Source organism: Hevea brasiliensis, chromosome 4 (genome assembly GCF_030052815.1).
Source record: "Hevea brasiliensis isolate MT/VB/25A 57/8 chromosome 4, ASM3005281v1, whole genome shotgun sequence".
Taxonomy (NCBI): domain Eukaryota; kingdom Viridiplantae; phylum Streptophyta; class Magnoliopsida; order Malpighiales; family Euphorbiaceae; genus Hevea; species Hevea brasiliensis.
Genome location: NC_079496.1, coordinates 10,213,630 through 10,231,268, shown reverse-complemented (window position 1 = coordinate 10,231,268; position 17,639 = coordinate 10,213,630). Strand labels below are relative to the sequence as shown.

The 17,639-nt window shown below is 30.9% G+C and overlaps 2 protein-coding genes across 2 annotated transcripts; one reads left to right on the top strand and one right to left on the bottom strand.

Moving 5' to 3' along the window:
- Nucleotides 1-1,152: 1,152 nt before the first annotated feature.
- LOC131179194 (glycine-rich RNA-binding protein 2, mitochondrial-like) lies at nucleotides 1,153-2,848 on the bottom strand. The gene is made up of 5 exons (XM_058145287.1): nucleotides 2,694-2,848; nucleotides 2,322-2,454; nucleotides 2,145-2,213; nucleotides 1,576-1,682; nucleotides 1,153-1,494 (listed from the first exon to the last, which is right to left on the bottom strand). Exons 2-5 carry the CDS (start codon nucleotides 2,443-2,445, stop codon nucleotides 1,375-1,377), a joined length of 420 nt encoding a protein of 139 aa, XP_058001270.1. The 5' UTR covers nucleotides 2,446-2,454; nucleotides 2,694-2,848; the 3' UTR covers nucleotides 1,153-1,374.
- A 6,095-nt stretch (nucleotides 2,849-8,943) lies between these two features.
- On the top strand, nucleotides 8,944-17,639 carry LOC110645036 (uncharacterized). The gene is made up of 4 exons (XM_058145286.1): nucleotides 8,944-9,258; nucleotides 9,663-10,532; nucleotides 15,321-16,368; nucleotides 16,616-17,639. The coding sequence occupies exons 2-4, from the start codon at nucleotides 10,458-10,460 to the stop codon at nucleotides 17,089-17,091; spliced, it is 1,599 nt and encodes a 532-aa protein (XP_058001269.1). The 5' UTR covers nucleotides 8,944-9,258; nucleotides 9,663-10,457; the 3' UTR covers nucleotides 17,092-17,639.

The window sequence follows — 17,639 nt, the reverse complement described above, 5'->3', positions numbered from 1 at the left end:
ATTTTAGGCTTAGTTTGATCTAGGTCTCTCGGACTCGCCAAGTGGAAATCGTCGGAGGCAAGGGAAGACTTCTGTTTTTCGTTCTCCTGATTTGCGAGACGACCCTTCCGCATATGAGTCAGGTTGTATCTGATTTAGAGGTTGCCTATGTTTGGTTTGGCGTGCATGCAAGTCATGATCGAAGACCATTATGCAACTGGGATTAGTCATGCTTGAAGTGGACAGATTGGCGACGGGAGGAGGATGAGTGGTACTGTTAGGGGGCTTCGGATGCATTAGTTTTTGCTTGCTAAGGGCTGGGTCTTTGGGCCCAAAAGCCGGTGCTGGTTATGTTTCAAGCGGTTTAACTCTATGCATTGAGAGGGCTACATTGTCTATGCTTCTACATCGCAGCTGGGAAAACAATCTCAATTGGCTTAAAGAGTGGCAGTGAGCCCTACAGCAGCACCCTCCTCACATTGTAGAGTTAAGCTTTATAATTCGGTGAAGATTTAGGGAGGTCTTGTCTGTTTATGGTTCTTTTGGGTGGTGAAGGGCGTCCCCAATGAGCCTACTGTTTCTGATATGCAGTGTTGAAGCCAGTCTCTGCACAGTTTATTCCAGTAGTTGGCAGCCTTGCGAGGGACCGCAGAAGGTATTAGGGCTCTTGGTTGGTAAGGATATACTAATGGATCGGGTATGGTTTTGTTGACAACCTAAAGAGTGGTCTATCCATTTCCTTCATATCTTTTTTTAACCCAGCTTGAAATCCCCTGCTCCTGGGGGTTTTCAATGCAATTTCGCAGTTTCGAAGACATGCAGGAGTTGTTAACACTTTTCTAAAGAATATCAAAATATTATTAAAAATTAAAATTGATAAGTTTTAATAATTTCAACATTTTTTTGGAAAAACGCCAAACAGCGCAATTTTTTGTTTTTTAATCAAAGATACAAGCACTAATTCACCTACATAAGAAAATATTAATTCACTCCACCATTAGCAAAGCTAAAAACAAAAACACAACTGCAACCAACAATAAAAATTGATGGTTCTGGCAGGAACATCATAACTGCACTAAGGCAATGCTCATAGGAAACCATTTATTTCCCAAAGACTGCAAAAGAAATCTCCCTCTTGCAGTTAAGAGCCCTCTACCGTATTGCAAGCCCAAGTCATGCAAATTCCCTCCAGTGAACCATTTAATCAAATGTGCTTCTGTAGCAGGGCATGCAAAACAACAAAAACAATATCTCCAGATTTAAACTTACCAAGCCCACGTCTGAAAGGCAATTGCCACGCTCAAGTTGAGCAAATACAATTAAAGTAAATAAGAGAACTACATTCTGAACCAGTAATAACTAGCTACAGGGCAGTACATTGATGGTGACAACTTCTTAGCAACCATTTTCATCCCCAAACCTTCCATTCCCGCGAAAATTGTTGTTGTTGAAAGATCGTGGACCACGAGAACTATCTTGGGCATAACTCACTCGAATGCTTCGTCCTTGTAATTCCTGAAGAAGCAGCATATAAAACTCAACGTGCAATTCAAGAGAACAGCATTACTAAATCACTTCAAATATTCTACTTCTAACCTGGCCATCCATTGCTGACAATGCTGCACTTGCAGACTCATCGTTTGAGAAGTCAACAAACCCAAATCCCCTTGACCTTCCAGAATCTCTATCAGTGATAACCCTTGCTGTGTACCAGAGGAACAATGTGAATCAATACAATGACACTACCAAGAACAAAAATATCCTCTTTTTTTGTTTCCTCTCTCTCTTATGCATGCATACATTTATTTATTTAGTTGGTATACATGTAAGCAACTGCTGGAAAACATTTATATTGGCTAAATAACTAAAGAAAGATAATTATGTTAATAAAATAAGCATACAAGTGGATATCATTTTACATTGGCATCCAAAATATGCAAATGCTGCATTGCCATTACCAATGTGTTCAGTCTTATAACTTTCTGGACAATGTTAAAGAACAAAAATGGCATTCCTATTGTAAGTTTAATTTTAACAAAGTAAAAAATTATTAATATATATATATATATATATATATATATATATATATATATTCAGTAAAAAATTTCAGTTTCATTGAATTAACAATAACTATATCCTGCTATGAGATGAGTGTTGAAACTTACCACTAATCACTTCACCAAACCCAGAAAAAGCATCCTTTAGAGACCGGTCATCAGTCCCATACGAAAGACCTTCAACCACAGAAAACACCCCCATAGTTAAACGCAGAGCACTACCACACTATATATATATATATAAAGTAAAGGAAAAGCAGTCTTTGATACAGCATTCATCAATACCTCCCACAAAAAGCTTGTTTGATGACATGCAGCGAATAGAATTCAACATAGAGGCCATTTGAACTTGACCATTCTGGGAAACGCTCTGCCTCACCAGGCTCCCAAATTTGTTACAGAATGCCATTTATACCCACTGAACAATCATGATTTCCCATGAAATCCAGAAGATCAACAATAATAAAAAAAAAAGGAAAAATCTCGATTAGTACTCAAAATCCCAGCTCCAAACAATAATAATATCTTTGATAATGGAGGAAGAAACAGTTTATGACTTATCCATCTACTAGCAATCGAAATCAACCGACATAGACAAGCAAAGCTAAATTAATAAAAATAGACGCATATAAATTAGGGTTTAAGAAATAAGCATACCTTTGAGAAGAAAATCTAAAAAATCTAAGAGAACGGCTAGGGTTTAAGAGCAAAGTAGGATCGAGAGGCTGGGTAAATATCTTCCAGTCTTATAGTCAGGAGGTTCAATAGGGCAGAGTTCAGGTGCGGCTTGTCTTTCTTGTGATTAATGACACAAATGCGGAGTTGTACGTTTGACTATCCGGTCATTAGGAGGGTGATTTGTCATTAAAGTACAAGTTCATATTAGCATAGAATTACAATTGCTGCCTTGTGCTCATCCATGCCACGTCGGATCAGATAGATAATGCTTCCCAACACATGTGATTAGTTCCAACTATAAATTAATTATCTAAATAATTGCTCTTAAATTTATCGGTTGCATTAATTCTTTTATGAAAAATTAAGAATTGTCCGTCAATTATTACGTAGATATTAATGATTTTAATATATATATATATATATGTCCACAAATTATTACATAATTATTAATAATTTTAATATATATATAATATAATATCTTAAATTTTTATTAAATATTATATATTTTATTTTTTATTATTTTTTATCTCTTAAACTATTTAATAAAAATTTTATAATATAAATATATATAATTAATTTATATTATAACTTATCCTATAATAATAATTATTTATTATAATATTAAAAAGTAAATTATTAAATAACTTATGACTTATATATATAATTAAAAAATTAATAATTTAATTATAATTTTAAGTAATAAATTAATTAATAATAAATAAATAAAATTAGTAGAAAAATCAACGTGTCAAAATGACAGAAAATACTAATTAGCAATATCAAAAAAAATAACATCATGTGTTAAACTATTGGGAGTTCTCTCTCTACACACACACATATATATTATCTATCATATCTATTAATTTTGTAATTTAGATAAATGATAATTTAATAAATTTTTTTTTTATAAAAGTAAAATTATTCAACAATTCTCTTTATAAAATTTAAATGTGACAAATATAAATAGATGAACGAGGTATTAATAATTTTTTCCTTACCTTTAACTGCCTAAAAAAGTACTATATATATATATAAGTTAAATTAGATTTGTTTTTATTTATGGCATCTAAATTTTTTTTTTGTTTAAAATTATATGTTACATTTAAAAAATAAAAAAGCATTAATTTTTTTTATTTTATCTTATATCTTTATTAAATAAAATAAATATTTATACAAAAAAAAATTAAGTGAAATAAAAGATAATTTAATCAATTATAAATATATTTTTATGAAAATAAGATTATCCAATAATTTTCTCAACTATCCTAGAAAACTCAAATAATAACAAATAAAAATAAATGAAAATTATATAAGAAAATAAATTTAATAGTTATTAAATTAAAACTTCATACATTTATTGTGCACATTATAGTTAATCATACATAATTTTTAATATAAATATTTAATATAACAATTATTAAATTTATTTTTATATAAAATTAAATTTATCTTATATGTGCTTTATTATTAAAATAAAATTTAAATATAACTGGTTATATCTTATTTATTTTATTTAAATAATAATAATAATAATAATATTTTTTCAATTTAAATATTTTTTTACACTTACATTGTGTTTACATTGGAGGAAAGAAAATATTAGGGAAAAAGTAACTTTATAAATAATAAAATTATAATTTTATTCTAAGTTAAAAAATAAAAATTTATAAAATATAGAGATATACTTATAATTTTTTTATATTTTTCTCCCACTTTTCTTTCATTTTAGAGAAAAAGTTAAAGTGAATAAAAAAATCTTATTTTCTTCCCAAATTTTCTTTTCATATTTATTTTTTATTGATCTAAATACAAAATAATAAAAAATAAAATTATTTTTCTCTTAAATTTTCGCCCCTCTCTTATTTTTTTCTTTATCCAAACATAGTGTTACTGATGTCACGGATGGAGGACAATAATTTCACTTTTTTCTCACTTTCGTGATAGTTGAAAATTTCACCATAGCTTTTAAAATTTGGTGTTACACTTGAAAAGGGGGAAAGTGGTGAATATTATCAATAGTTCTTACAACACTAAATCAAATAAAATGGGCCGATTATTGGGAAGTTTTATATTTGTCGTAGATAAAATAAATTTGTTTTTATTTTTATATAATTTATAATTAAAATAATAAATTTTTATATAATATTTTTAATATACTCTTTATTTAGATTGTTTCATTAAAAATTAAATAATTTATATTATTATGTTATTTTTAAAATTAATAGTCTCCTTTGCTTAATAAATATTAAATACGTACATATTAATAAATAAATAAATTATTATTTTTTAAAAAAATCTATAACTTAAAATAAATTAAGAAAATAAATTTATTTTAATGGAACGAATGGAGTACAAGTAAAAGAAAACTTGTGAAATTGGACAATTGATTCCAAACATTGAAGGAAACATATATGTTCGATGCAATAATTGAGCTTCCAAGGCTCATTTTGTCGCGCAAAGAATAACATATATATATATATATATATATATATATATATATATATATATATATATATATATATATATATATATATAATATATTTTTCATTATAAAATAATATTAAATTAATTTATGTATTTATGTTATGCATATATAAATATTTTTTAAAATATTTAAAAATATTGAGTATATAAATATATTATTAATAATTTTCAAGAACGTTATTTTCTTCATTTTTGACGTACGAGAGACGTTGTAAAGAAAATTAAGCTATTATAAATATGTAAAAAAATAAAAATAATATTATTGACGTAGAAAAAAATAAAAAAATTGACTTTATATTGTAGCTCTAATAACAACTCCATCCTTTTTTTCCTCTCAATGTTCCAACCTCCTTTTTCAAGTGACCCATGTGTAATTTTTCCACGTTATGTCAAATGATCAAAGTTTTTCTTTATCCTTGCCTCATTATGCAAATTCAACTCTTCAGTCCACATCCAAAGTGTAATTCTTCCCTCTCACTCTTTTAATCTCTGAATTTTTGGGCAAAAAGTCATTTTACACCCTTATCCCTAGTTCTATCACATTTGGTATTTAAATTTTGTAAAATTATAAGTGTAATGAAATGTCAAAGCATGTGCAAATCACGTTTGCTCATTTATTAATCGCAACAGTTAAATAGTTATATTTTTATAATTTAGTTCAAGTCATTTTGTGTGAAATTTAATATAAAATTTATTTCAAATTGTATTGATATGATACAGCTAAAACATCAAGTGTTCGGACAATTTATAAAATATTCGGATAAGGAAATTTAGACTATTCACAAAATATTCAGATAAGGTATTCGTATTATTCGCAGTGAGTTCAGAGTATAATGGTTGTTCAGTCAAAGAGTATGTACGTGTTCAAATAAGGAAAAAGTTATCGAGTATAAGTTAGTTGCATAATGAAAATATGCCCTATATTATAGTTGGGAATATAAGGAATACTAGTTAACACCTCGACAAAGAGTGGAGGAGAATTGAGCATGTATGAATTGGCAAAATCCTGATTAAAGTGGAAAAAAAATTATCTTCTACTCTATAAATATAGTTCATACAAATATTCAAGTTATGCAATTCTAACCCTTATTCTTTTTGTTGATATTTACCTTTTTCATTATTTATCGATTTAAGTGTCAGAGTAGCATGAGTTAAGTCATCGATTTAATTTAATTTTTTTGAATACAAGCAACATTCTTATCAGATACTCACTCAAAAATTTCAAGTAATATCATGTATTAAATTAAAATTAAGATGGTCATCAAATTCAAATATGGTAGTACTATGTTGTCCATAGCTTTCACTATCCATCTCAAGAACTCCCAACTTGACAACTTTATTGAGTTTTGACAAATAATAGAACCCACTCTTGGCGATGCAAAACAATTTCAGAAGAGGAATGTGCTCTTAGGGCCTCTCCTTTCCCCCTGCAAGCGAAACATGCCAAGCAATGGTGGCGTGTGCTCCAATATAAGAAGACACTTAAAGCTTGGCATAGAAATGACCTTTCCACTAGCAAAGCTGAATTGAATGATCCCCATCACCTTATGCCTCTCACATGGATTATGGTCCGTCATCTTTTCCAGCAATTCTGCTTCTCACACGTGTATGTACCATCTGTTCTCTGATTGGCTGGGGAGATGCCACGTGGTTCATTAAATTAGTGGTGTGATGGCAAAGGGAACCTACCCACATGCTCTTAGGCAAATCTATTATTGACCATGTATTTAATTCACGTGCTTCTACAGAGCGTGCGTTCACTCTCGTACTGTATAGCCAGATTTTGAGTACATATATAGAGAAGGAATTGCACACGCATTATCAAAAACTGCATCTTTTTATATTTCATAAGAGCTCTAATAGCATATTTTAAAGTTGATTTAACTGTATTAAAGTGGTCCAAAAAATTATGATTTTATTTTTAAAAATAAAAAAATTGTTAATTGGCAATTATAGTAAAATATGTAACAAATATCTCTATTAAATTTCAAATAATAAATTTATGAACTTTTATTTATCATTTTATAATAAATAAGAAGAAAACGACAGCATATTTCAAAATATTGTGTTATTTTTTATTATTGATAAAACTTCAAATTTTTAAAAATAAAAAACGTGAACAATTAAATTTAAAAATCAAATAGTTATTTTTAAAATTTTAAATAAATTTAGATAATCATTATTTAGGATAAATTATATAATTTTTCTTTAAATTAATGGTTATTTTATTTCAATTATTCAAATTTTATTTGTTAAAATAAAATCTCTTAATTTTAATTTTATTTCAAAAAAAATATTTAAACTTGAAATAGTAGATTTTTATATTATTTTTTAATTAATACTAAATTAATATTTAATCAAAATAAAGTTCTAAATTCTACTTATCGTAAATTATTACTTATTGTTTTTTTTATTTTTATATATAAATACTAAAATATTGTTAAAATATCATATATTATTTTAAAATCATTATTATTATATTTATTTTTCAGGATTGTTACAAATTAAACATTAGTTAATGATAAATAACATATTTAATTAATAATTGTATTAATAAATTTAGTTAAAATAATATAATTTTATTGACAATGTTTATTAGTTAATTTAGAAAAATAAGATAAAAGAATAATTTTATTTTTTTAACTTAAAAATTTGTTATCAATTTTAATTTTATTTAAAAAAAATCCCTTGCAATGGCAGGTTTAAGGTTCAGTTTTTTTTTTTAACTAATACTAAATTAATATTTAACCAAAATAAATTCATAACTTTTTATAGAAATACTATAATATTGATAAATATCATATATTATTTTAAAATTTATTATTATTATTGTTTTAAAGATTGTTATAAATTAAATATTAATTAATAATAAATAACATATATAATTAATAATTTTATTAATAAATTTAGTTAAAATAATATAATTTTATTGATAATAATTATTAATTAATTTAATTATAAAAATAAAAAAGAGAAAAAATGGAAAATAGAGTTAAAGGGTAATTTGTTTAACTAAAGACTTATTTTTTTAAACAAAATTAAAATTGATAAATTTTATTTTAATAAATTAAAATTAAATAAATGAAATGAAATAACCATATAAATCAATGACAATTAATGTAATTTACTCTCATGATTTAATATAAATTTATATTTTCTATTATATAATATATTTTTAAATTAATATCCTATAATTAGAGTAAAATTAAAAAAAAAACTCAAATAATATCAAAAAAAATTTCCAAAAAATTGAATTTTTTTAAATAATAATCCACTTAAATATAAGTAAGCTCTATTTCAAGTTAAAAATGAAAAGTTAAAAAAATACTTTTCTAAAAAATTATTTCAGCATTTTAAAATAATTTTAACTAAAATACATTAAATATATTTATTTTTAATTGTATTCGAACCATGTTTTATAAATGAAAATTTTATTTTATATAACTATTATGCATATAATAATTTAATTATAATAAATTTATCAAAATTAATAATTATAATAAAATTATTATAAATGCATTGTTTCGTGAAATTAAATTTTATGTGCTAGTCGGCGACATATTATATTAGTCATGTTACTAAAAATGAAAAAATTGCATGAGTAGAAGGGAAAAATCATGAAGCGAAAGAGCGTGAAAGAAACATGAAGGGAGAGAGCGTGATGCAGAGAATAGAGAAAAGAGGGTTGAGAAAAGGTACGTGTCAGACAGGATTCTCTCTCTTTGCCTCACAAATTTATATGGGCCTCAGAGAGTCTCTCCTTCGCTTCCTCTCTCTCCTTCTCTATCTGTTTCTCGCGTGGAACTTCCGAACATTTCCTTAAAAAAAAAAAAAAATTGCGTACAAACAAGAAAGAGAGATATAGAGAACGAAAGCTCTCTTTCTCAGAAAATACTCTCTCACACACACACCATCAAGAACAAAGAAAAAAACACACGAACAATCTACACAGTAAAAAAGAATCAACGAAGTATCAAATCTTTGTTATTCTTCAGCTTCCCTTATCTCTCACGCAGAGATCTTGTCCCTCTACAATGCATTCTTCGTTGTAGCGGACAAGGTAATCTCCAGTTCATGGATTTTACATCGCTTTTTTTTTTGAGAGAAAAATTTTGGCTTAGTTTTTTTTTTTTTTTTTTTTTTAAATTTCCATTTATGCTTTGAATCAAGCTTCTTTTTCGCTTTTGATTGATACCCATTTACACTTGGGAACTTGAAAGAAAGGTGTTTCTCTTATATTCCCTTTATTCCTTCTTGCTGTTTTACAATTTTCCAAAGAGCTACTCTTTTCTGGGTCTTGTTCCTGCTTTTTACCATTTTTTGTTCTTCCTCAGAACTGAATTTTATTGGGTTTTTGTTTTGTTGGGAGCCGGATATCTGCTTAGCGACTTTAGCATATTTTCTAGGGTTTGTTCCTATCCTAATTGGGAACTCATTGAATTTCGTGATTTCTGGACTGATCAGGGTTTTGATTCTGGAGCAAAGCGGAGAATGGGCCATCTTTCAAGGGATTGGAGTTCTGGGGTGGGCAGTTCACAAGCTCTGTTATCGAACTTTGAGATTGAATAGAGTGATCATTAAGATTGTTAGTCTTGGGCATGGAAGAGGATTGCATATACAGGATTGTGTAACAGTAACAAAAAATTGGGTATTCTGTTTTTCTGGAGGATAATTTTTTTTTTTTTTGGGTTTGGCTGCTTTGTGTTTTTCGATCATCAACTAGGGGATGATTTGGGTGTTTGCTTTTGGTTATAAGGAAAGGGAGGTAATGGTTCTGTATTGGCCCAGAAGGCAACACAGATCAGATTGTAGTGGACCATTTTCGTTTCTCAAGGAACCTTTTGGGTTGACATAGTTGGAGCTAAGTTCTTTAGCAAGGAAAAGCTTGTCCAACGTTATTTTTAGTAATCTGGATTTCTTGAATATCACAGTGTAGAGTACTACTATAGTAGGTTCGATTTAGTGGAAGTAGTGGCTACCTTTGATATTAACTGTGTTTCTCAATCACTTCTGTTTTACTCTGTGAGCATTTTGGTGAAGGATACTAAAGGGTTGGTGGATTTTGGTATCTCTGTTGTTGGGAGGGATCAAGAAGTTCATGGAGCAGTGTTGAAGCAGGAAATGAATGCGGGGACATGGTGGATGGACAGGAGCATAGTTACTGGTTCGTTCCCTTTTTGGAACAGTGCTACTGGAAAGTAATACAAGCATTTTCTTTGGTGGAAGTCACTCGTGTTTTGTGTTCTGAGATTCTGTGCGATGTCGCGTTGTTTTCCATTTCCACCACCAGGATATGAAAAGGCTAGGAGAGATGATGTGGACTTACTAAAAAAGGTTAAAATGCTAACCCTATTTTTTTTGTATGTTATATATTGGCCTGGATTTCTTTATGATTATGGAAAGAAATCCTGTTATAATTTGCATTGGATCAAAACAAGTCAAGAGATCTCCATCAGTTTTTGGTTCCGATTATATTTTAAATGCCTTCTGAAAGTCTCTTTTGTTGTGTCTTTAATTCAATTATATGCATTATTTTTTAGGCAATAGCTTTGACTGAGAGTACAAAAATGGCATTTTGTTCCTGATTCAACAGCATACACATTCATAGGTTATTTTTAAAGAATAGATATAGGAATAAATAGTTCAACTGGTTGTAAGGTGAATTAGAGTTTTGAAAGGGAGATTCTAGGGTTTGGAGGCACAAAATGGGATTTGTTCTGGATGAAATTGTTTGCATAAAATCAAAAAGAAGATAGGGGAAAAGTTTTAAACTTTGTACCTGGAATGTCTTAGACTTCATGCCTGTGATTGTGGCCTTATCACAACTACGTTATCGTAGCATCGCGCAACCTTAAACGAGGATATATATATATATATATATATATATATATATATATATATATATATATATATATTTTAAATTGGATCATTCATTTATAATGCAATTGCTAGGGCTTCTGCGATTTCTGCTAACAATGGGTATAACAAAATTGATCTCACTCTGAGCAACACAAACTCGGCATGTTTATTTTCTTGAAAGTTAGAATTCTTGCCTCATATTTTCTATGTTTCTAGTTCCTGTCATATATTCAAGTCAAGATTACTTCGCAATGTTTTCTTTGGCTTCATGTTTGGTTTCTTCAGGAATTCCATGTGAATCATTTTGGGGTGCACCTAACATTGTAGCATGGTGAATGAGAGCTGCATTTTTTTTACCTTAGAAAATTACGTTTGAGTTTAGGTACTTCCCTCAAAAGTTTGATGTTGTCTTTCTCAAGCAATTGGAGAGCATTCTTTCTGAGCTTGTTTTTTTAGTATATCATCATTAACATTTGGATGGAGATCTTCCAGAACATTTGATTTCTTTACTTCTTTGTTTTTTTTCTGATTTTTCTTAGAGAAATTATGGCATCAAAATGGTTGTAGAATTGGAGCTTTTAATTCCTAACTCAAAAGTGTCTTTACTAGGATCTAAAAAATCTCTATTATGATAAGTAAAGCTACCATGTTGAGGAAAAGGCCACCAAGCACTCTGCAACTACCAAAGTTGTGATTCTTGCCTGATACAGCAAATTATCTGGATTCAAATTACTATCACCATCTCTGATGACTAAACTTTCTTCTTTTATTTGGATTATAAGTTATAACCATCCAAAGTGATCTGATAGAAACAAGTTGATCTTTCTAAATCATTACTATGCTAGGGAATTCACAGTTTAGTTTCTTTGATTTTTTTTTTTTTTAATTTCTTTGATAGTTAAAATGCATTGATTCTTAAGATATGATGAATGCAATGATTTGGTGCATGTTTGCATGCCCTAAAATGATGGCAGAGTTTGTTGGAACTGCTTTCATTAACAACATTAACTTGAATATTCTGTGCAATTGGAGAGATTCATCTTAATTTTAGTGAACTCTGGAATTAAGGATCAAGGAGAGTTGCAGGTCTTATAGTTGTGAACTACATGTTAGATGCAAATGTTCTTGGTGCATGATGACCTCCTGCTACTTTTAATTTTATCAAGCATTTCTTCAGGGCATTGCTAATGCATCAACATGTGAAAACTTTGTTCTTGGTATCATGAATCTGGTTAATTAGGTCCTATTTTGAGTTGTTATTTTATTTATGTTGTCGTGATTAGAAGTATTACTATTACCTTGATGGGATTATTTGACTGAGGGAATATCTTATTGAAATCCAATGTTCAAGTACACCTTTTCTCCCATCTGCTGGAGCTTTCTACTTCTGGGATTTCTATTAAATGTCATCTTGTGCTTCTGTTTGGGTTTTCCTCACTGGCAACACTAACCTTATAGTCCTGATAAATGGTGGCAGCAATACTAAATCTTTTCATAAACTCAGTTCATTTTATTGTCTTGATCTTTGATGCACGGAAACGGCGAGGGGTGGCGTTTCCCCGTGTCGGAAACATTTCTGATATGGAAATGGCGAGACACGGCTGGGAAACTTTTCGGGGCCATCTCCGCAATTTTCAGAAGTTGGACACTTGTTTCCTATGCTGGAAACACGTTTCTTTTAAAAATATATATATATATATATATATATATATATATAGCTTGGTTAAAAACACAGCAGAGTCGTGCCTGACCTGGGAATCACGATGCACCAAGGAGGAGGAGGAGGAGGAGGAGGAGTTACCTAGTGGTGATGGCATTGATTGGTTTTGATATATTTGGTTTTGAGGGTTAAATTCTTAATCAATGGTTAGCTCTTGTGGGTTTTGTCGGCGGAGACAAATTTGGCTGTAATTTTGCAGTGATTTAGCATGCATGGTACCATTGGCTGTGATTTAGAAAAACAATATGTAATCTTTTTTTTATTATTTTTGGAAAATCCAATATGTAACCTTCAATTTATTGTTTTTATCTATAGTTATATATTTAGTATTTTTGTAATAATTTTTGTAGTTGTATATTCAATTCTATTGTCATGTGCTTTAATGAGTATGTCATAAATTTCATCATTATCTTTTCCTCTTTTTTTTTTTTAACATTTAAATGTGTTGTATTTTATGTTTTTTTATGAGTATGAAGTATGAAACTTGTAAACATGTTTTACTCATTTCCCTCGTTTTCGTTTCCTATATTTTTGAAAATGTCGTTTCCCCGTATCCGTTTCTGCTTTTCCTCATGTCCGCATTTCTGTTTCCGTGCTACATTGATCTTGATTAGACTTTATCTCATTATTGCTTTGTTTGATTTATTTTCATTCTGTTTTGCTGATTAGTTATGCTTATGATCTTACACTTTTTAAGATGATTGCCCGAGTTTTAGAAAATATCCTTGCTGGAACCTCTTCATGTTAGATTTGCTGCTCTTAAGCACTGGATTGTCCATTCTACGAAGTCCTTGTGATCCATGGATTCTGACATGTTTGTTTATCAACAATCAGGAATTAGACAGTGAGTCAAGTCATCAAACTCTAAGGCTAGGGTAGGGACCGGTAACATTTGTGTATTGGCAAATTTATTATGTTGAACGTGCTTCTTGTAAATTTTGGTGCATGTATGCATATTGAAAGAGAATAGATGCTACAGATCATAGTAGCTAACTGTCTTTGCAATTTTTGTTTAGCAATAGTGTTGTAGTTATTATCTTTCGAGTTAATTTTCTTTGAGTAAACTTGTGGGTCCTTGATGTATTAATGTGATAGGAATTCTACGTATGTTAGCAACATGAATTATAATGTCACTGTAGCTAATTGCTGACTTGGGTTTAATGATTTTAGTTTCATCTTTCAACCTAGGTAGTATAATTTTTAGGATAGTGAAGGCCTTGGATTGTGCATGGATTTGGTGCTTTTAGCTGTCGTTTTTTTTTTGGATAATGAGGTCTGTAAGCAACATCTAGCAAAATTCATGAGCACTTTACTTCTTGGCATTATATGATTGTTTCAATTCAAGGAGCACAACCCCCCCACCTCCCCACCCACAAAAAAAACCTTCCCCCTCGTCTTTCCAATAAGACCTGTCTGAATTATTTGTTGAGAGTTAGTCTCAAGTTCAGCTGAGCAAATTTGGAAGGCAGGCAATCAGACATTCTGAATTTGTTGTTTTTTTGGTAATTGTTGGTTAAAATTGAAGACTTGGTAGAGTTTCTATTTGAACTTATTGTAGTCGTTGCCCTTTAACTTAGGGTGTCCTTGATGTCATTTTTTCTTGATTATCTTTATTTTACTCTTAATGTGGGTGAAGAGATGCAGTAATTTTTCAGTTCTTAACTAAGGAAAATTATTTCAATCCCTGATGAGAAGATTGATACTGTGACATCAAGTTGGTCATGGTGCATTGCACACTCTTCTGCAAAGAATTGTATGATATAGTGATATATACAATTTTTTTCATTTCTTGTGCTCTCGTTACAAAATGTTAGCTGTCCTTGCATGATAAGAGGACGTGCTAGCCTTTTCTTTGTAGTAACTTCCTTAGGAACCATCAACTAAGGGTTTTTATTATTTTTTATTTCCTTTTCTTTTTCCTTTTAATTCACAGCGGTTGTGGAGATGAGGCAGTGACTAAATGTTCCTTAAATTATTGAGTGAGCCTTCAATATTTGTGATTGTTGTTTAGGTTCCTGGTACATGGTTAGTTTCTGCCATGTGAAAGTGTCTTTTTCCTCCCTCTATTTTAGTAGATATCCCTTATGTAAGGAAGCAATGGTTACATTTTTATGATGAAAGTGTAATAAAGGCTCCTTACAAGCATTATTCACTTATTTTCAATTTTTGAAAGGAATATCTTTACAAGGCAAAATTGAACATGAGATCAAATTTATCTTTGCCTTATGCTTGCTTATCCAATGAAGGTGATACTTTGGTGTCTGATATTAATATTTCTTGGGTGATGTGTGTGTGTGACCAGTTTTGTTTTAATGAGAACTTTGTCAAATCAGTTTGTCTGCATATTTAATGGATACCAAAGTGGCCTGTTTTTTAGTATAAAATTGGAGTATGGGCTGTTCCATTTTTTGTTTAATTTTTAGGTGGAAAATTTATGAGTTTAATGTTGTATGTGATGTGGCTAATTGATGGATTGTAATATACTGCTGAGAGTCTATAATGTTTGCCTCTTCAGTTGAATGATTTCTTTCCATGACTTTCAGGAAAAGGACAGAGAGAAGAAGCTGAAGAAAGAGAAGAAGAACAGAGAAAAGAAAGAAGGAAAGTATAAAGAAAAAAGGGAAAAAGATAGAACTGATGGAAAGCATAGGGATAAGAAAGAGAAAAAAGAAAAGCAGAGAGACAAAAAGGAGAAGGACAGAGATAAGGATAGAGACAAAATTAGTGCCTCAGATGAGAAGAGGCTTCCAGGGAAATCTGAGCATAAAAATGAAGATAGAACCCCAGATGAGAAGAAACTTCCTGGAAAATCTGATGTTAATGGTGGAGAAATATTCATCCAAAAGGAGAAGGAAAGGGGCGTAGATAGAAAAAGTATCTTAGGTGAAAAGAAATTTGCTAGTCAGCTTTCAGGTTACGGTGTGAGGGTCTCTCAGAATAGCCATCTCACTGGGCAGCCAAAGGAGTCTAATTTTGTACAGGAGGTTGACAGGAGGACCAGAGATGAAGTCAGAGGTAGCAGGAAACAGTTGGTTGAGAAGCTTGTCAGTGTGGATGCAAGAAAGTATGAGGGAATGGTCGGATTGGTGGCCAAGGCTACTGGGGCTTTGACTGATAACAAGGTAAAGAACAAGAAAGGTGATTATAGAAAGTTGGATGGGCAAGGAATCAGGGATGAGTCAAAATTTTCTGGAAAGGCTATGGCTCAGAGCCTTCCTCGAACAGTTCAGCCTATAATTGATAAAAAACCAACAAGACCACTGGAGAATGATATTGAGAAAAGGATTGATGGGAAAGACAAGAGCAAACCAAAAGAAGGTGATGATAGACACAGGGATAAACGGAAGGATAAAGATAAGGGTAAAGAAGGCCAAGGGAAGGACAAAGAAAAGAAAAAGGAGGAGAAAGTAAGGGAGAAAAATGAACATAAGAACCCAGAGCCAAATAAAGTAAAAGAAAACAGCAAGGCTGACCTTACAGATATCCATAATGCAAAAGCCTCTCTTCTTCCCAAGGAGAGCATTAAGAGTGGTCTCACTGAAGGAAATCCAAGGAAACGAAAAGAATCATACAAAAATGGATTCTTTAATGGTGGGTCATACTAAAGTGAAAAGCATTTATTTTTCAGATTTATGTCCATATTTTGAAACAGAGGGAAATAATTTTGTTGGTAGTAAAATTCAACCAAGACTTTGGTAGGTTTCTCATAATTTAGCCATTTATCAAGTTCTTGTTTAATTTGACCAGCAGTATTTCACAATGAATAATCTGTTTACAATTCAAGCGCCTATGCCCTCTTATTAATAACAAGTTCTGATTCATTTTGTTTCTGTTGCAGCTAATGACATTAAGCCCAGTAAGATGCCAGGACCTATTTCCTCTCATCCATTCATAGAAAATGGAAAGATACTGGAAACTCCTCAAGCTTCCATTCAATTTGTATCAGATAAGGAATGCAAGATAAATGGTGTAATAGAAGCTCAGGCAATATCCATCTCCTCAACAACACAGCCACCGTCCATGCCTATATCAAAGTCTTTGCTTGCAAGTGCACAGGCTGATCAAGTACCTAAAGTGTCCAGGAAACTACCCCATCCTGATTCCAAATATCCAAGTGAGGTCCTTAAAGTTCCCAAAATGGAAAAATGGTGTGATTTTGATGACCAGGAATGGCTTTTCGAAGATAGAGATTCTCGATTAAAAAAGCCCAAGGTTGGTTCTTTTGGGGTTGATGAGACACCCCAAGTATGGTCAGAAGCTCTACAGATAGAGTCAGCTGATGTCTGCGCACTACCATATGTAATTCCATACTGATTGGTCATACAGTAGACTGTCATACTGACTGTGGTTAACCATCTTGTTTCGTCTGATGTGGTGGCCATCCAACGGACAACTGGGACTGGAATAGCAACATGTGGCGCTTGCTGCTTGGGGTGGTTGTTTGATTCTGGTGCTGCATTAGCCTGATTACTGCAATGTTGCCGTCTACATTCTTCTGAATGCCTCCGTTTTGTAATATTGCTGAATGGAATTGATCTATCATGCGGATAAGAAAAGCTTGGATTGGAGGGGCAGGCTTTGCCACCGCATGCGGTACTACTAATTCATTAAAAATGGGAATTTTCATAAAGGACTGAGTGGGGTTGCTTGAAAAGGGTGGTGTATAAGCTTGTGCAATTTTATTTTATTTGCTTAAAGCTAAGCTCTTTCTAATTGAGAATGTAAAAGAAAACTAGCTGTGGACTTTGCGACTCCACCACAATTCTGTGGCCTCTGCGACTCCACCACAATTTTGTTTTGTAACATAGAACTTTTATTTACAAGAAATGTAAAGGGAAAAGAAAAGTAGTGGCATTCATTTA